The 21,072-nt window shown below is 45.7% G+C and overlaps 1 protein-coding gene across 1 annotated transcript; it reads right to left on the reverse strand.

Annotated features, from left to right (window-relative positions):
- Nucleotides 1-566: 566 nt before the first annotated feature.
- LOC139575159 (ubiquitin carboxyl-terminal hydrolase 50-like) lies at nt 567-11,656 on the reverse strand. The gene is made up of 7 exons (XM_071400162.1): nt 11,637-11,656; nt 9,194-9,433; nt 8,764-8,965; nt 5,590-5,913; nt 4,609-4,751; nt 1,759-1,891; nt 567-1,454 (listed from the first exon to the last, which is right to left on the reverse strand). Exons 1-7 carry the CDS (start codon nt 11,654-11,656, stop codon nt 1,266-1,268), a joined length of 1,251 nt encoding a protein of 416 aa, XP_071256263.1. The 3' UTR covers nt 567-1,265.
- Nucleotides 11,657-21,072: the final 9,416 nt, after the last annotated feature.

The following is a 21,072-nucleotide window of genomic DNA, read 5'->3' on the forward strand; positions in this document are numbered from 1 at the left end:
TGTGACTGTTGCATGTAGAAATAGAATGAATAGATCTGGCACGATTCCCTATCCTGTCTGAAAGACAATCACTTCTGTTCTACGTGATACATTTCTATCAGGACGTTCTGTAACGTTACATCGTCTGAACAGTTCCATTTGGTGTCTCTGGGTATCCATGGTAACCTGCTTTCATTCACATTTCATTCATGTTGCCTTGCGTTCATTCATGTTTTATTGAAGAATTACAAAAAAACACCCAGAACCCATTTTCTCTCTGTGGCCCACACACTCCAGAGGGGTTTCTGATAGTTCACCCAGCTCCTTCTGTAGGTTGGTCTGTAGTCAAGTCCTGGACCCAGCCCCAAGCCCTTCACCCCAAGCCCTTCAGCCCTTCGCCCCAAGCCCTTCGCCCCAAGCCCTTCGCCCCAAGCCCTTCACCCCAAGCCCTTCGCCCCAAGCCCTTCACCCCAAGCCCTTCACCCCAAGCCCTTCAGCCCTTCGCCCCAAGCCCTTCACCCCAAGCCCTTCACCCCAAGCCCTTCACCCCAAGCCCTTCACCCCAAGCCCTTCGCCCTTCACCCCAAGCCCTTCGCCCCAAGCCCTTCGCCCCAAGCCCTTCGCCCCAAGCCAGCCTAATTAGGTGGGAGGAATCGTCACTAAGCCCGTTGGACAGAGAAATGGAGCCATCACCTATCCAATTCCCTCAGATCTGCATGAACAGGGTCTGGGCTAGACTAGGGGCTGAGTTGGCACTTCGTGGGCTCTGGGCTCTACCAGTCTGCGTCTTGATCAGAGCCACGGTATGTTTTTGGCCTGTGGTGTGTCAGATATGGGGCATGATGGGTAAGTTGGGCCTGTGGTGGGTCCCAGTTAGAGGATATGATGGGCCTAAAGCCGTGGTAAGTTGGACCGGTGGTGGGTCCCTGTTAGAGGATATGCTGGGCCTAGAGCCGTGGTAAGTTGTGGCTGTGGTGGGTCTCAGAGGATATGATGGTCCTAAAGCCGTGGTAAGTCGTGGAATTAGTAGTGGCTAAGAGAGCACGGGTCCTAGTTGGATCCTGGGACTGGGTATGTTTTTGACCTGTGGTGGGTCAGATCCAGTGTATGGTGGGTCTGTGGTGGGTCAGATCCAGGGTATGGTGGGTCTGTGGTGGGTCAGATCCAGGGTATGGTGGGTCTGTGGTGGGTCAGATCCGGGGTATGGTGGGTCTGTGGTGAGTCAGATCCAGGGTATGGTGGGTCTGTGGTGGGTCAGATCCGGGGTATGGTGAGTCTGTGGTGGGTCAGATCCTGGGTATGTTGGGCCTGTGGAAGGGCTGACGGCTGTACAGCAGGATGTAGGCGTTAGGAGACTGCACCAAGAAGTCCACGACCTCGCTCACGGCCGTGTCGTCAAAGTGGTGCCAGCTGCTGGACAGGGGACTGTGGCACAGGGCCGTGTAGTGACCCATGTCCAGGTCTCCTGTGTGGTTCTGGACGGGGGGGGGGGTGAAGACACACACCGGTGGATTCATGTGTTCATGGTTGGCTGTGTGTTTTTCCAGACAGGAGCATCAGGTGTGTGCATGCGTGTCTTTCTGTGTGGGTGGGTGTATCACAGGAGGCTGGTGGCTCATTAACTGGGGAGGACAGGATTGTGGTAATGGCTGAGGTGAAATTGGTGGAATGGTATCAAATACACATTTCCATGAGTTTGATGCCGTTCCATCTCCGTTCCAGTCATTATAATGAGCTGTGTGTGTGTGTGTGTGTGTGTGTGTGTGTGCAGAAACTCACCACCACTGCGTAGAGAGAGTAGCTGGTGTGATTGGCTGAGGGGCTGGACAGGAAGGGGGTTAGGTCTAAACTGTCCAATGAGAACAACACGTTGGTCCTCAACTTCCTCTTCTCACTCCCATGGCAACCAAAACTGTAATGTCACACAGGTTCTGTTATTTCTACAGGTTTGTCTCATTGAGATGCATGACAGCAGCAGCAGAGATGGAGCTGATTTCTAATGTTACATTATTACTGTCATTGACCTCTAGTTAGGGGTTACATTGACCTCTAGTTAGGGGTTACATTGACCTCTAGTTAGGGGTTACATGGACCTCTAGTTAGGGGTTACATGGACCTCTAGTTAGGGGTTACATGGACCTCTAGTTAGGGGTTACATGGACCTCTAGTTAGGGGTTACATGGACCTCTAGTTAGGGGTTACATGGACCTCTAGTTAGGGGTTACATGGACCTCTAGTTAGGGGTTACATGGACCTCTAGTTAGTGTTACATTGACCTCTAGTTAGGGGTTACAGGGACCTCTAGTTAGGGGTTACAGGGACCTCTAGTTAGGGGTTACATGGACTTCTAGTTAGTGTTACAGGGACCTCTAGTTAGTGTTACATGGACCTCTAGTTAGGGGTTACATGGACCTCTAGTTAGGGGTTACAGGGACATCTAGTTTGGGCTTACATGGACCTCTAGTTAGTGTTACATTGACCTCTAGTTAGGGTTACATGGACCTCTAGTTAGGGGTTACATGGACCTCTAGTTAGGGGTTACATGGACCTCTAGTTACGGTTACATGGACCTCTAGTTAGGGGTTACATGGACCTCTAGTTAGGGGTTACATGGACCTCTAGTTAGGGGTTACAGGGACCTCTAGTTAGGGGTTACAGGGACCTCTAGATAGGGGTTACATGGACCTCTAGTTAGGGTTACATGGACCTCTAGTTAGGGGTTACAGGGACCTCTAGTTAGGGGTTACAGGGACCTCTAGTTAGGGGTTACATGGACCTCTAGTTAGGGGTTACATGGACCTCTAGTTAGGGGTTACAGGGACCTCTAGTTAGTGTTACAGGGACCTCTAGTTAGTGTTACATGGACCTCTAGTTAGGGGTTACAGGGACCTCTAGTTAGGGCTTACATGGACCTCTAGTTAGGGGTTACATGGACCTCTAGTTAGGGGTTACAGGGACCTCTAGTTAGGGGTTACAGGGACCTCTAGTTAGGGGTTACAGGGACCTCTAGTTAGGGGTTACAGGGACCTCTAGTTAGGGGTTACAGGGACCTCTAGTTAGGGGTTACAGGGACCTCTAGTTAGGGGTTACAGGGACCTCTAGTTAGGGTTACAGGGATCTCTAGTTAGTGTTACATGGACCTCTAGTTAGGGTTACAGGGACCTCTAGTTAGGGTTACAGGGACCTCTAGTTAGGGTTACATGGACCTCTAGTTAGGGGTTACATGGACCTCTAGTTAGGGCTTACATGGACCTCTAGTTAGGGGTTACATGGACTTCTAGTTAGTGTTACAGGGACCTCTAGTTAGTGTTACATGGACCTCTAGTTAGGGGTTACAGGGAACTCTAGTTAGGGCTTACATGGACCTCTAGTTAGGGGTTACATGGACCTCTAGTTAGGGGTTACAGGGACCTCTAGTTAGGGGTCACAGGGACCTCTAGTTAGGGGTTACATGGACCTCTAGTTAGGGGTTACAGGGACCTCTAGTTAGGGGTTACAGGGACCTCTAGTTAGGGGTTACAGGGACCTCTAGTTAGGGGTTACATGGACCTCTAGTTAGGGGTTACATGGACCTCTAGTTAGGGTTACAGGGATCTCTAGTTAGGGTTACAGGGACCTCTAGTTAGGGTTACAGGGACCTCTAGTTAGGGTTACAGGGACCTCTAGTTAGGGGTTACATGGACCTCTAGTTAGGGGTTACAGGGACCTCTAGTTAGGGTTACAGGGACCTCTAGTTAGGGGTTACATGGACCTCTAGTTAGGGGTTACATGGACCTCTAGTTAGGGTTACATCGACCTCTAGTTAGGGTTACATCGACCTCTAGTTAGGGTTACATGTTAATGTGGTTAAAACATGGGGATATGTGAAATCTACCCCTCAGACTGAAGTGTCCCCACTTGCGTCAGCGATAAGTTAGCTTTTCACATGGCGCAGAATGGTAAGACGCTCCAGAAGGGCGGTCACATGTGCTGATAGCAAGGCAGAAAGCTTGGGTTGGAGCCTCAGTATGAGCCGAATAAGGAGGAAGCTGTACTATAGGGGCGGCAGGTAGCCTAGCGGTTAGAGCGTTGGGCCAGTAACCGAAAGGTAGCCTAGTGGTTAGAGCGTTGGGCCAGTAACCGAAAGGTAGCCTAGTGGTTAGAGCGTTGGGCCAGTAACCGAAAGGTAGCCTAGTGGTTAGAGCATTGGGCCAGTAACCGAAAGGTAGCCTAGTGGTTAGAGCGTTGGGCCAGTAACCGAAAGGTAGCCTAGTGGTTAGAGCGTTGGGCCAGTAACCACCAGGTAGCCTAGTGGTTAGAGCGTTGGGCCAGTAACCGAAAGGTTGCTGGATCGAATCCCCGAGGTTACAAGGTAAAAATCGGTCGTTCTGCTCCTGAGCCAGGCAGGTCCTCGGGCACCGAAGACGTGGATGTTGATTAAGGCAGCCCCCCCCCCGCACCTCTCTGATTCAGAGGGGTTGGGTTAAATGCGGAAGACACATTTCAGTTGAAGGCATTGTTGTACAACTGACTAGGTATCCCTCTTTCCCACTAAGCAAGCAGCGTGACGTCCTTTCACATTAGCACCAATAGCTCTGTACTCTAGCACGGCCATCTAGCGTGGGGAGAGATGGGTTGGCAGCTACCCACCGTTTGAGGTGCAGCACCAGTATCTCAGGTGGTTTGGCCATGCTGGTGAGGACAGCTGTGTCTCTCTTCACTCCACACTCTGGACACAACTTCTGATCTCCACACGTCAACGTACTCTGCTGGAAGAACAGCGACAGGCAGTCCTACAGGAGGGGGAGAAGTGAGGCGTTTGTATGTGTTTAGTCTGTATGTGTTTAGTCTGTATGTGTTTAGTCTGTATGTGTTTAGTCTGTATGTGTTTAGTCTGTATGTGTTTAGTCTGTATGTGTTTAGTCTGTGTGTTTGTATGTGATTAGTCTGTATGTTTGTATGTGTATAGTCTGAATGTGGTTAGTCTGTATGTGGTTAGTCGGTATGTTTGTATGTGTTTAGTCTGTATGTGTTTAGTCTGTATGTGTTTAGTCTGTATGTGTTTAGTCTGAATGTGTTTAGTCTGAATGTGTTTAGTCTGTATGTTTGTATGTGTTAAGTCTGTATGTGTTTAGTCTGTATGTGTTTAGTCTGTATGTGTTTAGTCTGTGTGTTTAGTCTGAATGTGTTTAGTCTGTATGTGTTTAGTCTGACTGTGTTTAGTCTGAATGTGTTTAGTCTGAATGTGTTTAGTCTGTATGTGTTTAGTCTGTATGTGTTTAGTCTGTATGTGTTTAGTCTGTATGTGTTTAGTCTGTATGTGTTTAGTCTGTATGTGTTTAGTCTGTATGTGTTTAGTCTGTATGTGTTTAGTCTGTATGTGTTTAGTCTGTGTGTTTAGTCTGTATGTGTTTAGTCTGTATGTTTGTATTTGTTTAGTCTGTATGTTTGTATGTGTTTAGTCTGTATGTTTGTATGTGTTTAGTCTGTATGTATGTGTTTAGTCTGTATGTTTGTATGTGTTTAGTCTGTATGTGTTTAGTCTGTATGTGTTTAGTCTGTATGTTTGTATGTGTTTAGTTTGTATGTGTTAAGTCTGTATGTGGTTAGTCTGATTGTGGTTAGTTGTACCTGTAGGGAGCACTTGTATGAGTCAAGTGGTATTGGCAGAGACAGGATGGTGAAGACCTGGTTGCTGTGAGAGTGTCCGTCGCAGCGCAGACACAGCATCTGGTAGCTGAGTTGTCCCTCGAAGAGACGTGTCACCACCGTAGAATCCCCCGCCGCTGGCGCCGAGCTGAGTGACTTCCTGCCCAGACACAACCGCTGGGAAGAACGTGTCTGACACCTCTCCCCCTTCTGAAGCAAGGGAATCATACATGCACACACATATTGCAGAATAACAGTGAAGACATCAAAACTATGAAATAACACATATGGAATCGTGTAGTAACCAAAAAAAGTGTTAAACAAATAAAAAAATATATTTTATATTTGAGATTCTTCAAAGTAGCCACCCTTTGCCTTGATGACAGCTTTGTACACTCTTGGCATTCTCTCAACCAGCTTCATGAGGTAGTCACCTGGAATGCATTTCAATTAACAGGTGTGTCTTGTTAAAAGTTAATTTGTGGAATTTCTTTCCTCAATGCATCTGAGCCAAACAGTTGTGTTGTGACAAGGTAGGGGTGGTATATAGAAGATAGCCCTATTTGGTAAAAGACCAAGTCCATATTACGGCAAGAACAGCTCAAATAAGCAAAGAGAAACGACAGTCCATCATTACTTTAAGACATGAAGGTCAGTCAACATTTCAAGAACTTTTAAAGTTTCTTCAAGTGCAATCGCAAAAACCATCAAGCACTATGATTTAACTGGCTCTCATGAGGACCGCCACAGGAAAGGAAGACCCAGAGTAACCTCTGCTGCAGAGGATAAGTTTATTAGAGAATCAGGCCTTCATGGTCGAATTGATTTGATTTGAATTGCTGCAAAGAAACCCCTACTAAAGGACACCAATAAGAAGAAGAGACTTGCTTGAACCAAGAAACAAGCAATAGACATTAGACCGTTGGAAATCTGTCCTTTGGTTTGATGAGTCCAAATTTGAGATTTTTGATTCCAACCGCCGTGTCTTTGTGAAACTGAAGAGGGTTAAATCAAGGCCTTATACCTTTTTAAAGGGTTAATAAATGATGTTATGATGAGCTATTCTCTTCGGGAGACCTCTGTGTTAAAACCTGTTTTTGAGTGTTGTGACCTTCAGACACTATCAGAAGGTGTCTATGTTCAGACTCCTCCTGTCTGGATCCCAGTGTGGTTATCTGGTTTTCTGAGAACACAAGGCTGCCACAGACCTGATGAAACCAGCCACCTGTCAGAAGATGCTTTCACTCGTTCACCTTGTTATGACCCTATACTTGTAATGAAAGGTCAAGTTTCGGTCAAACCCACTTCTGGGTTTTTACTTGCTGATAAGATGGTTCCTGCTGTCAGGGGAGGTTAGATTTATTAAAATGTTGTTGCCAGGGAAACTCACGCATGGAGGACTGGGAGAGGCTATATGAGTTACAGGATGTCTTAGACATTTTGCAGAACTTGGGGAGATCTATCCTATACTGTTATACTGTACTCCGAGTATTTTAATACTCAAACAAAAAGTATGTGTTTCCTTTCCATTACTAATGTATGTTTGATAATTATATAGACCTGATCATTTGTTGAAGAAATTGACCAACAAAATGCAGAGTAGGTGAACAGATGAGATCTCTGCATGTGTAGTTCCCACCGTGAAGCATGGAGGAGGAGGTGTGGGGGTGCTTTGCTGGTGATGCTGTCTGTGATTTATTCAAGGCACACTTAACCAGCATGGCTACCACAGGATTCTGCAGCGATACGCCATCCCATCTGGTTTGCGCTTAGTGGGATCATTTTGTTTTTCAACAGGACCTCCAGGCTGTTTAAGGGCTATTTGACCAAGAAAGAGAGTGATGGAGTGCTGCATCAGATGACCTGGCCTCTACAATCCCCCGACCTCAATCCAATTGAGATGGTTTGGGATGAGTTGGACTGCAGAGTGAAAGAAAAGCAGCCAACAAGTGCTCCGCATATGTGGGAACTCCTTCAAGACTGTTGGAAAAGCATTCCTTATGAAACTGGTTGAGAGAATGCCAAGAGTGTACAAAGCTGTCATAAAGGCAAAGGATGGCTACTTTGAAGAATATAAAATATAAAATACTTTTTTGGTTACTACGTGATTCCATGTGTTATTTCATAGTTTTGATGTCTTCACTATTATTCTACAATGTAGAAAATAGTCAAAATAAAGAAAAACCCTTGAATTAGTAGGTATGTTCAAACTTTTGACTGGTACTGTATACACACACACACACACACAGGAGAAACACACTGTCTGAATAGCAAATCAGCCCCTAGCCCTCATCTCCTAGGCACTTATCCACCATCGCCTAGACACTTATCCCCTAGATACGTATACCCTATCCACTAGACACTTATCCCCTAGACACCTATCCCCTAGACCCTCATCCCCTGGACACGTATCCCCTGACACTTATCCCCTAGACACTTATCCCCTGACACTTATCCCCTGACACTTATCCCCTGGACACGTATCCACTGACACTTATCCCCTGGACACTTATCCCCTAGACACTTATCCCCTGGACACGTATCCACTGACACTTATCCCCTGGACACTTATCCCCTAGACACTTATCCCCTGGACACGTATCCACTGACACTTATCCCCTGGACACTTATCCCCTGGACACTTATCCCCTGGACACTTATCCCCTAGACACTTATCCCCTAGACACTTATCCCCTGACACTTATCCCCTGACACGTATCCCCTATCCCCTGGACACTTATCCCCTGACACTTATCCCCTGGACACTTATCCCATATCCCCTAGACACTTATCCCCTGACACTTATCCCCTATCCCCTAGACACTTATCCCCTGACACTTATCCCTTAGACACTTATCCCCTAGACACTTATCCCCTGACACTTATCCCCTATCCCCTGGACACTTATCCCATATCCCCTAGACACTTATCCCCTGACACTTATCCCCTATCCCCTAGACACTTATCCCCTATCCAATAGGTTTTGAGGAGCAGGGAATCAAGAAAGACAATGAGGCAGAGCCTTTGACCGTGTGTATGTGTGTGTGTGTGTGTGTGTGTGTGTGTGTGTGTGTGTGTGTGTGTGTGTGTGTGTGTGTGTGTGTGTGTGTGTGTGTGTGTGTGTGTGTGTGTGTGTGTGTGTGTGTGTGTGTGTACATTCTTGAGGTCGTCATGCAGGGCGTTGAGCAGGAGGAGGAGTAGCTCCTGGGCGTCCTGCTGTGATTGGTTGTTGAACTGGGGGTGCAGGGAGGAGACCAAGGCCCTCACCTTCTCTGGGGAGGTGAAGCTGGTACCCCCCTGACCCTGCCACACCTCCTGGAGGAGGTGCACAAACACCCCCGCTACAGGACTGTTACGCCTGAAGGAGGAGGAGGAGGAGGAGGAGGAGAATGGAGGAGGGAGAATAGTGGCATGGGAGGGAGGAGGAGGAGGAGGGGGAAGAGGGAGAATAGTGGCATGGGAGGATGTAAGTTTCCCCCATCTAATGTAAAGTGCTTGGAGTACCTGGTTAAAAAGTACTATACAAAATCTAAGAGAGACAGACAGACAGACAGACAGACAGACAGACAGACAGACAGGGTCTTACTTGGCCAGCTGGGAGCGTTTGTGTGAGCTGAGGAGGTGTTCCACCAACGGCACAGTGGAGAAGAGACACTGCAGCACAGCGTTCATGTAGCAGGAGTTACCACTGTTAGCCAGACCACACACCCCCGCCAGCCGCCTGTCCTCTCTCTTCCCCTGCTCCCCCTTCACCCCACATCCTGAGCTACACCCCCACTCCTCCATGGGCATCACCTGACCCTGAACACCGCTGGGATTGGCTGCACTGGTGACCAATGAGAAGAGTAAGAGGTGAAAGGTCAGTGCTGTAGCAGGCAGGTGTCAAGGCTGTGTGCTGAAAAACCTGGGTGGTGAAGTTCAGGACTTGTGGTGCTCCTTTAAATGTCTTTTGCCTCTTTTCACTTCCAGTTTTGGGAGATTGAATAGATACATGCCTGTCTGGTTGTGCTCCTTACGGTGTCGTCATGCCAGAGACAGCAGAACCAGACAGGCTGAGGACAAAATGGATGGTCTCTTGGACAATGGTTTCTTCATTCTCTTAGGCTGAGTCCCAAATAGCACCCTATTCCCTATTTAGTGCACTACTTTTGACCAGGGCCTCTGCTCGTAATTAGTGCACTAAATAAGGAATAGGGTGTCATTTGGGTCTCAATCTTAGGCTTGAGGAATTATCTAACCATGTCGACTAGGTGCAGTCAACACTGTCCACTCACACAGACTCACACTAACACATACATGACTCAGACTCACCTTCAGACAGACAGACTAACCCTCAGACAGACAGACAGACACAGACAGACAGACAGACAGACAGACAGACAGACAGACAGACAGACAGACAGACAGACTAACCCTCAGTCAGACAGACAGACAGACTGACTGACTGACTGACTGACTGACTGACTGGCTGGCTGGCTGGCTGACTGACTGGCTGGCTGGGACCTGACTGACTGACTGGGACCTGACTGACTGACTGGGACCTGACTGACTGACTGACTGGGACCTGACTGACTGACTGACTGACTGGGACCTGACTGACTGACTGGGACCTGACTGACTGACTGACTGACTGGGACCTGACTGACTGACTGACTGACTGACTAACTGACTGACTGACTGACTGACTGACAGGGACCTGACTGACTGACTGACTGACTGACTGACAGGGACCTGACTGACTGACTGACTGACTGACTGGCTGGGACCTGACTGACTGACTGACTGACTGGGACCTGACTGACTGACAGGGACCTGACTGACTGACTGGGACCTGACTGACTGACTGAAAGTAACCTGACTGACTGACTGACTGACAGGGACCTGACTGACTGACTGACTGACTGACTGACTGACTGACTGACTGGCTGGGACCTGACTGACTGGGACCTGACTGACTGACTGACTGACTGGGACCTGACTGACTGACTGAAAGGAACCTGACTGACTGACTGACTGACAGGGACCTGACTGACTGACTGACTGACTGACTGACTGGCTGGGACCTGACTGACTGGGACCTGACTGACTGACTGACTGACTGGGACCTGACTGACTGACTGACTGACAGGGACCTGACTGACTGACTGACTGATAGGGACCTGACTGACTGACTGACTGACTGGGACCTGACTGACTGACTGACTGATAGGGACCTGACTGACTGACTGACTGGGACCTGACTGACTGGGACCTGACTGACTGACTGACTGACTGACAGGGACCTGACTGACTGACTGACTGACAGGGACCTGACTGACTGACTGACTGACAGGGACCTGACTGACTGACTGACTGGGACCTGACTGACTGGGACCTGACTGACTGACTGACTGACAGGGACCTGACTGACTGACTGACTGACAGGGACCTGACTGACTGACTGACAGGGACCTGACTGACTGACTGACTGACAGGGACCTGACTGACTGACTGACTGGGACCTGACTGACTGGGGACTGACTGACAGGGACCTGACTGACTGACTGACTGATAGGGACCTGACTGACTGACTGACTGACAGGGACCTGACTGACTGACTGACTGACTGACAGGGACCTGACTGACTGACTGGGACCTGGGACTCATCTCAACTGTCTTAACTGTGCCTCTCTGCTCTGTGCCTCTTTCTCCCGCTGCTGGGAGTCTGAGACAGTGTTCTGAACTACTCTCAATTCAGACAGATACTTGTGTGTGTGTTTGAGAGAGAACTCAGCTAGAAGACAATGTCTTAGCAACCCATCAACACTGACATCAAGCACGGTCTCTTGTGTCTGTCATGTTTTATCATGATCATGCTGTACATCTTCAAACTGCTGTGTACTGGAAACACTAACAAAAACACACTTGTCATTCCCAGGCATTTTGCTGAGAAGGTGAATAGGCTAACACCTTGTCTGTCTGGATAGTCAAAGCTATTTAGTTTAAAACAGTTTATTAAAGCAGTCAGTTCTGACCTGAAGTGAACTCACCTCTCATTGGAATCATCCATGTAGCTTCCTAGCTTGTAGAAAAGACTTCCCTCTGATACACGACTGACCTTTATGACATCATAGTAATCTAAGGCCTCTGTTGGTTTGTCCAGGTTCTATATATGACATCATAGAAATCTAATCTCTAACTCAAAACCAACGTTATTTTCTTATTTTCTTGTATTTGATGGGTTTTCTGATCAATTAGATAAATCAACTATTAATTGATTGCTGTTGAATCTAATTGTCTGTCTTCCTGCTCTCTGCTTTGGCAACATTGCTGACATAACTGATGAAAGTACAGCAAAGCAGGACATCATTCAAAAGGAGAGGCAGAGAGAAACAGACTAACAATATCTGGTGCTGAGGAGGGAGGAGCACCATGGCTATTTTATATCCAGCAACAGCAGGCAAGTCGTCGTGACAACAATCACCCACACAGTGTTCTCTCTGGCACGGCAGCCAGGGACGTCGCAATTACCCACAAGCCTCCAGCATAGCCAGCTCTGCTCTGTTACATAAACCCAATGCAGTTTTCATGGTCCCAAATTGTCTGTGTACTGCACTACCAGGGCCCAAAGGGCACTATTTAGAGCACAGGGTGCCATTTGGGACGCAGACCATGGCCAGTTATCCACACCAGGCAGAGTAGAATATGTTAATGCACAGAGTACAAAGCTGTTAGCCTCACTCAGCTCCTAAGTAGAGGCTACAGATACAATGTGTGCTTCCTCTCTCTCTAACCCTCAGGCTATTGACTAGCCGTGGTGATGGTCTGTTTCTGCTACAGAGACATTCACTTTTTCCCTGTTTCGCCAAACAAGCCAATACGGCCACGTAATGTTTTTTAGATGGAGGATCAGTCTGGCACACAGGCTAGAACCCAGGCTAGAACCCAGACTAGAACCAAGACTAGAACCCAGGCTAGAACCAAGACTAGAACTCACGCTAGAACCCAGGCTAGAACCCAGACTAGAACCCAGGCTAGAACCAAGACTAGAACCCAGGCTAGAACCAAGACTAGAACCCAGGAAAGGGCCCAGGCACGGCTTTTGATATCAAATCAAATCAAATGTTATTGGTCACGTACACGTGATTAGCAGGTTTTATTGAGGGTGTAGCGAAATGCTTGTGCTTCTATCTCCGACAGTGCAGTAATATCTAACAAGTAATATCTAACAAATTACACAACATATACCCAATACACACAAATCTAAGTAGGAATCAATTAAGAGTATATACATATGGACGAGCGATGTCAGACCGGAACGGACAAAGCTACAGTAGAATAGTATAGAAAACAGTAAATACATATGAGATGAGTAATGCCAGATATGTAAACATTATTAAAGTGACTAAGATACAGTAGAATAGTATAGAATACAGTATATACATATAAGATGAGTAATGCCAGATATGTAAACATTATTAAAGTGACTAGTGTTCCATTCCTTAAAGTGGCCATTCTAGTCTATGCCTATAGGCAACAGCATCTAATGTGCTAGTGATGGCTGTTTAACATTTTGATGACCTTGAGATAAAAGCTGTTTTTCAGTCTCTCTGTCCCAGGTTTGATGCACCTGTACTGACCTCGCCTTCTGGATGATAGCGGGGTGAACAGGCAGTGGCTCAGGTGGTTGATGTCCTTGATTATCTTTTTGACCTCCATGTGACATCAGGTGCTGTAGTTGTCCTGGAGGATGGGTAGTTTGCCCCCGGTGATACGTTGGGCAGACCCCACCACCCTCTGGAGAGCCTGGCGGTTGCAGGCGGTGCAGTTGCCGTACCAGGCGGTGCAGCTGCCGTACCAGGCGGTGATAGGCTACGGTCTAATGATTCTGAAGTGATTCAGTCTGTTCTGTTCTGCATGGTACCCACACAGTGACAGACTGGGACAAAATAAACGGACGATAATTTCCGTCATCTAGCCTATCTCACGTAGGAGGAGGCCTTAATGCAGCCATGGAACACACCTACACAGTTTGTCCTCGGAAATGCCGCTGGTTCTGCCAAGGTACCACAGTTGCAGGGTCTACAGTTGTGTGTAAGCCATATGATTGGTATATAGGCCTGCTGCTCCTGTTTGGTGCGAGCATGGAACATGAGGAAAGGAACAGATGGAACATGAGGAAAGGAACAGATGGAACATGAGGAAAGGAACAGATGGAACATGAGGAAAGGAACAGATGGAACATGAGGAAAGGAACAGATGGAACATGAGGAAAGGAACAGATGGAACATGAGGAAAGGAACAGATGGAACACGAGGAAAGGAACAGATGGAACATGAGGAAAGGAACAGATGGAACATGAGGAAAGGAACAGATGGAACACGAGGAAAGGAACAGATGGAACATGAGGAAAGGAACAGATGGAACATGAGGAAAGGAACAGATGGAACATGAGGAAAGGAACAGATGGAACATGAGGAAAGGAACAGATGGAACATGAGGAAAGGAACAGATGGAACATGAGGAAATGAACAGATGGAACATGAGGAAAGGAACAGATGGAACACGAGGAAAGGAACAGATGGAACACGAGGAAAGGAACAGATGGAACATGAGGAAAGGAACAGATGGAACATGAGGAAAGGAACAGATGGAAATGATTGGCCACCTATCTGTTCTGATCTCTCCTTTCTTTTCAATAGTGGTTAGTTTTCCATGACTGTATCATGCCAGAGCCTTGTCCACAGTAATGAATCATTCATCTACCACAGATCTAGGATCAGTGTGCCTGCTCTACCATAGATCTAGGATCAGCTTTCCTGCTCTACCATAGATCTAGGATCAGCTTGCCTGCTCTACCATAGATCTAGGATCAGCTTGTCTGCTCTACCACAGATCTAGGATCAGCTTGCCTGCTCTACCATAGATCTAGGATCAGCTTGTCTGCTCTACCACATATCTAGGATCAGCTTGCCTGCTCTACCATAGATCTAGGATCAGCTTGCCTGCTCTACCATAGATCTAGGATCAGCTTGCCTGCTCTACCATAGATCTAGGATCAGCTTGTCTGCTCTACCACATATCTAGGATCAGCTTGCCTGCTCTACCATAGATCTAGGATCAGCTTGTCTGCTCTACCACAGATCTAGGATCAGCTTGCCTGCTCTACCACAGATCTAGGATCAGCTTTCCTGCTCTACCATAGATTTAGGATCAGCTTTCCTGCTCTACCACAGATCTAGGATCAGCTTGTCTGCTCTACCATAGATCTAGGATCAGCTTGTCTGCTCTACCACAGATCTAGGATCAGCTTGCCTGCTCTACCACAGATCTAGGATCAGCTTGCCTGCTCAAATCAAATTTTATTTGTCACATACACATGGTTAGCAGATGTTAATGCGAGTGTAGCGAAATGCTTGTGCTTCTAGTTCCTACAACGCAGTAATAACCAACGAGTAATCTAACCTAACAATTCCACAACTACTACCTTATACACACAAGTGTAAAGGGATAAAGAATATGTACATAAAGATGTATGAATGAGTGATGGTACAGAACGGCATAGGCAAGATGCAGTAGATGGTATCGAGTACAGTATATACATATGAGATGAGTAATGTAGGGTATGTAAACATAAAAGTGCATAGTTTAAAGTGGCTAATGATACATGTATTACATAAAGATGGCAAGATCTTTATGATGATATAGAGTACAGTATATACATATGCATTATATTAAGTGGCATTGTTTAAAGTGGCTAGTGATACATTTTTGATCAATTTCCATTATTAAAGTGAGCTGGAGTTGAGTCAGTATGTTGGCAGCAGCCACTCGATGTTAGTGGTGGCTGTTTAACAGTCTGATGACCTTGAGATAGAAGCAGTTTTTCAGTCTCTCGGTCCCAGCTTTGATGCACCTGTACTGACCTCGCCTTCTGCTCTACCATAGATCTAGGATCAGCTTGCCTGCTCTACCATAGATCTAGGATCAGCTTGTCTGCTCTACCACAGATCTAGGATCAGCTTGTCTGCTCTACCATAGATCTAGGATCAGCTTGCCTGCTCTACCATAGATCTAGGATCAGCTTGCCTGCTCTACCATAGATCTAGGATCAGCTTGTCTGCTCTACCACAGATCTAGGATCAGCTTTCCTGCTCTACCACAGATCTAGGATCAGCTTGCCTGCTCTACCACAGATCGAGGATCAGCTTGCCTGCTCTACCATAGATCTAGGATCAGCTTTCCTGCTCTACCATAGATCTAGGATCAGCTTGCCTGCTCTAACATAGATCTAGGATCAGCTTGCCTGCTCTACCATAGATCTAGGATCAGCTTGCCTGCTCTAACATAGATCTAGGATCAGCTTGCCTGCTCTACCATAGATCTAGGATCAGCTTGCCTGGATGGATTTTGGGAAACGCTGCCCCCTAAGGATCGGCTTGGGGAACACAGCTCCAGTTTAGAAGACCATCATTCAACATGAATGACAGCTAGTCAGAATACAGAACTAATCAAAGTATATTTTCTGGCTCAGTAATGTGTTTCCACGCAGACACACAGGGGACTGCATAGCATTCCATCCAGACAGGAAGTTCCATGAGAGAGTGGAACATTTTTGACGAAACTGTTTTTCTTTATGTGATTACATTATGGCTCTAGTGTAGTTTATACCCTGGTGACAATTCATCTTCTAACAGATATGTAAAGTACGTGCTGTAAAGTACGTGCTGTAAAGTACGTGCTGTAAAGTACGTGCTGTAAAGTACGTGCTGTAGCAACAACAGAACATGTAGAGAGGAGCATGCTGAGCTTGTTCAGAGTGTGGGAACATGCTATGATGTGTGTGTGACCCCTGAGTTATATACATTATGTTGTTCTCTCTGTCTCTCTCTCTCTCAATTTTTCAATTCAAGGGGCTTTATTGGCATGGGAAACATATGTTAACATTTCCAAAGCAAGTGAAATGGATAAACAAAAATGAAATAAACAATAAAAAGTGAACAGTAAATATTACACTCACACAAGTTCCAAAAGAATGAAGACATTTCAAATGTCATATTATGTCTATATACATTGTTGTAACAATGTGCAAATAGTTAAAGTACAAAAGGGAAAATAAATAAGCATAAATATGAGTTGTATTTGCAATGGTGTTTGTTCTTAACTGGTTGACCTTTTCTTGTGGCAACAGGTCACAAATCTTGAAGCTGTGATGGCACACTGTGGTATTTCACACAGTAGATATGGGAGTTTTTCAAAATTGCGTTTGTTTTCAAATTCTTTGTGGATCTGTGTATTCTGAGGGAAATATGTGTCTCTAATATGGTCATACATTTGGCAGAAGGTTAGGAAGTGCAGCTCAGTTTCCACCTCATTTTGTGGGCAGTGTGCACATAGCCTGTCTTCTCTTGAGAGCCAGGTCTGCCTACGGCGACCTTTCTCAATAGCAAGGCTATGCTCACTGAGTCTGTACATAGTCAAAGCTTTCCTTAATTTAGGGTCAGTCAGAGTAGTCAGGTATTCTGCCACTGTGTACTTCTCTGTTTAGGGCCAAATAGCATTCTAGTTTGCTCTGTTTTTTGTAAATTCTTTCCAATGTGTCAAGTAATTATCTTTTTGTTTTCTAATGATTTGGTTGGGTCTAATTGTGTTGCTGTCCTGGGGCTCTGTGGGGTCTGTCTGTCTTCTAGACAGAGCCCCAGGACCAGCTTGTTTAGGGGACTCTCCTCCAGGTTCATCTCTCTGTAGGTGATGGCTTTGTTATGGAAGGTTTGGGAATCACTACCTTTTATGTGGTTGTAGACTTTAACATCTCTTTTTTGGATTTTGATAATTAGCTGGTATCGGCCTAATTCTGCATGCATTATTGTAGTGTTCTGGAACTAAATGGATAGCTTGCCTGTATTGTAGTGTTCTGGAACTAAATGGATAGCTTGCCTGTATTGTAGTGTTCTGGAACTAAATGGATAGCTTGCCTGTACTGTAGTGTTCTGGAACTAAATGGATAGCTTGCCTGTACTGTAGTGTTCTGGAACTAAATGGATAGCTTGGCTGTACTGTAGTGTTCTGGAACTAAATGGATAGCTTGCCTGTACTGTAGTGTTCTGTAACTAAATGGATAGCTTGCCTGTACTGTAGTGTTCTGGAACTAAATGGATAGCTTGCCTGTACTGTAGTGTTCTGGAACTAAATGGATAGCTTGCCTGTACTGTAGTGTTCTGGAACTAAATGGATAGCTTGCCTGTACTGTAGTGTTCTGGAACTAAATAGATAGCTTGCCTGTACTGTAGTGTTCTGGAACTAAATGGATAGCTTGCCTGTATTGTAGTGTTCTGGAACTAGTAGTGCCAAAACAGTAAACATCACCCACCAAATGGCCTGCTGGGTGAACAAATATATTTATTTTAATGAAAATTTCTGTAAAAGTGCTAGATTTTGCCAGCTGACTAGTTTTCTTCTGTAGTCCATGGGCAGATAGATAACATTTAAGGAAGCATCATAAACATTTCACATTATGAAGACAGATAAATGTGTACTAAGGGCTCAAGTCAGAGATTGATGTCAAAGTGAGACTTGGAGATAAGTCAGAATTCTGCTCTTAGGTTATCCATGTAAGATTTTAGTAACCAAATGTCCTCCTACTTTGGCCACATCCTACCTGCACTCAGCCCATTGGAGTTATTTTAGCCCCTTACTAGGAGGAAGCCTTAGCTGCCATTTCCACCTGGCGCTAATATTGCCACATTGGTTTTAATTGGTCTTCCAGGAAAGAGAGAGCGAAAGGGAGCTGTTGGCCTAGTGTCAGGAATGCTTTTGGGGGTTAACTAACTATCTACTGACAACAGACAGCTAGTGACATCAGCCCAGGCAGCATGGAGCTGTCTCGAGGGAGAAGTTGGCTAAAGTTGTGTAAGCAATGACGTATCTACTTACAAGTCTGTGTGCAGTGGTCATTGGATAGCTTGCCTGTACAATTGGTGAATGTGTGTCTCTCATACTCTGGTAAGAGTTGACCTAGGATCAGCTTACCCTCTCTGAATCACAGACATTATTAGTGCAAGTCCTTCACCTGAGACGGGTCAACTTCAGGTGGGTTAGTCATTTAGGAGACGCTTGCATACATTTCCGTAAGGGTGGCCCCAGGGGCAATGGAATCCACCATCCTGGCATTGCTAGCGCCGTGCTCTACCAACTGAGCCAGACAGGACCCCGTTTCAAAACTGCCGATTCAAAAATATCTGACCTTGTATCAGAGATGAAGAGGCGAAGCAAGAGGACTTACTCGGGCCCCAAAATCTATCCGCGTGAGATACAGTGCCGTCAAAGTATTCACACCCCTTGACTTTTTCCACATTTTGTTGTTACAGCCTGAATTTAAAATGGATTAAATCACCCCAAAAATTGTCACTGGCCTAAACACAATACCCTATAACATCAAAGTGGAATTACGTTTTTAGACATTTTTACAAATGAATAAAACGTTTAAAGCTGAAATGTTGAGTCAATAAGTATTCAGCCCCTTTGTTATGGCAAGCCTAAATAAGTTCATGAGTAAAAATGTGCTTAACAAGTCACATAAGTTGCATGGACTCATTGTGTGCAATAATAGTGCTTAACATGAATAACTACCTCATCTCTGTACTCCACACATGCAATTATCTGTAAGGTCTCTCATTCAAGCAGTGAATTTCAAACACAGATTCAACCACAAACACCAGGGAGGTTATCCAATGCCTCACAAAGAAGGGCACCTATTGGTAGATGGGGGGGGGGGGAGGGGGAGAAACAGACATTGAATATCCCTTTGAGCATGGTGAAGTTAACAATTACACTTTGGATGGTGTATCAATACACCCAGTCACTACAATGATACAGGCGTCCTTCCTAACTCAGTTGCTGGAAAGGAAAGAAACCACTCAGGGATTTCACCATGAGACCAATGGTGACTTTTAAACAGAGTTTAATGGCTGTGACAGGAGAAAACTGAGGATGGATCGACATTGTAGTTACTCCACAATACTAACCTAATTGACAGAGTGAAAAGAAGGAAGCCTGTACAGAATAAAAATATTCCAAAATATGCCTCCTGTTTGCAACAAGGCACTAAAGTAATACTGCAAAATGTGGCAAAGCAATTCACTTTTTGTCCTGAATATAACGCCTTATGTTTTGGGCAAATCCAATACAACACATTACGGAGTAATACTCTCCATATTTTCAAGCATAGTGGTGGCTGCATCATGTTATGGGTATGCTTGTATGGACTGGGAAGTTTTTCAGGATGAAAAAGAAACTGAATGGAGCTAAGCACAGGCAAAAATGCTAGAGGAAAACCTGGTTCAGTCTGCTTTCCACAATGTGAGATTAATTCACCTTTCAGCAGGACAATAACCTAAAAAACAAGGCTGAATCTAAACTGTACTTGCTTAACAAAAAGACATTGAATATTCCTGAGTGGCAGTTTAGACATAAATCTACTTGAAAATCTATAGCAAGACCATAAAATGGTTGTCTAGCAATGATCAACAACCAATTTGACAGAGCTTGAAGAATTTTGAAAATAATATGTGCCAATGTTGCTTTATCCAAGTGTGAAATTAAAAGGTCTAAGAGACTCACTCAGAAAGACTCACAGCTGTAATCGCAGCCAAAGCTGCTTCTACAAAGCGTTGACTCAGGGATGTGAATACTTATGTCAATTAGATAGAATCCTGAATGAATTGTGAATAAAGAGTGAGAATCCTGAATGAATTGTGAATAAAGAGAGGGTCAAAAGGTCAGACTTAAGTCATTATTGGTCATCTTCTTCAAGGGTGTCAAGTTCAGAACCCCACTGTAAATGACAGCCAATTCAGGACACATTTCATTTACAACCCTGGATATGAAACGGGTCAGACCGAAACTCTCAGGCTGAACGTGGGCCAGACTGAAACAGGAGACAGTGGTAAATATATGGCTCTGCCTAGCAGGCTAGCACCCGTAAACCATTCAAGTGTAGACTGATGAGTTGTTACTATAACAACAAAGGAGGAACAGCCAGTACTATGCCAGTGTTCCGGAACTGTTAGGCCAAGTGGGAATAGGTGTTGTAACTGCAGTCATAAGCCCAGGCATACCAACAGTGATACATTAACCCAGTCCTAGTGAGGTGTTGGGTAGAGTGCTGGTATACCAACAGTGATACATTAACCCAGTCCTAGTGAGGTGTTGGGTAGAGTGCTGGTAAACCAACAGTGATACATTAACCCAATCCTAGTGAGGTGTTGGGTAGAGTGCTGGTAAACCAACAGTGATACATTAACCCAGTCCTAGTGAGGTGTTGGGTAGAGTGCTGGTAAACCAACAGTGATACATTAACCCAGTCCTAGTGAGGTGTTGGGTAGAGTGCTGGTAAACCAACAGTGATACATTAACCCAGTCCTAGTGAGGTGTTGGGTAGAGGGCTGGTATACCAACAGTGATACATTAACCCAGTCCTAGTGAGGT

The sequence above is a fragment of the Salvelinus alpinus genome, chromosome 5 (assembly GCF_045679555.1).
Source record: "Salvelinus alpinus chromosome 5, SLU_Salpinus.1, whole genome shotgun sequence".
In the NCBI taxonomy this organism is placed as follows: domain Eukaryota; kingdom Metazoa; phylum Chordata; class Actinopteri; order Salmoniformes; family Salmonidae; genus Salvelinus; species Salvelinus alpinus.

Coding starts and splice junctions, on each gene's coding strand:
- LOC139575159 (XM_071400162.1), bottom strand. CDS start 11,656: ATGGATGATTCCAATGAGAG. Junction 9,434..11,636: donor ATGGATGATTCCAATGAGAG/GTGAGTTCACTT, acceptor ATTGGTCACCAG/TGCAGCCAATCCCAGCGGTG. Junction 5,914..8,763: donor TGCATGACGACCTCAAGAAT/GTACACACACAC, acceptor AACACTTTTTTT/GGTTACTACACGATTCCATA.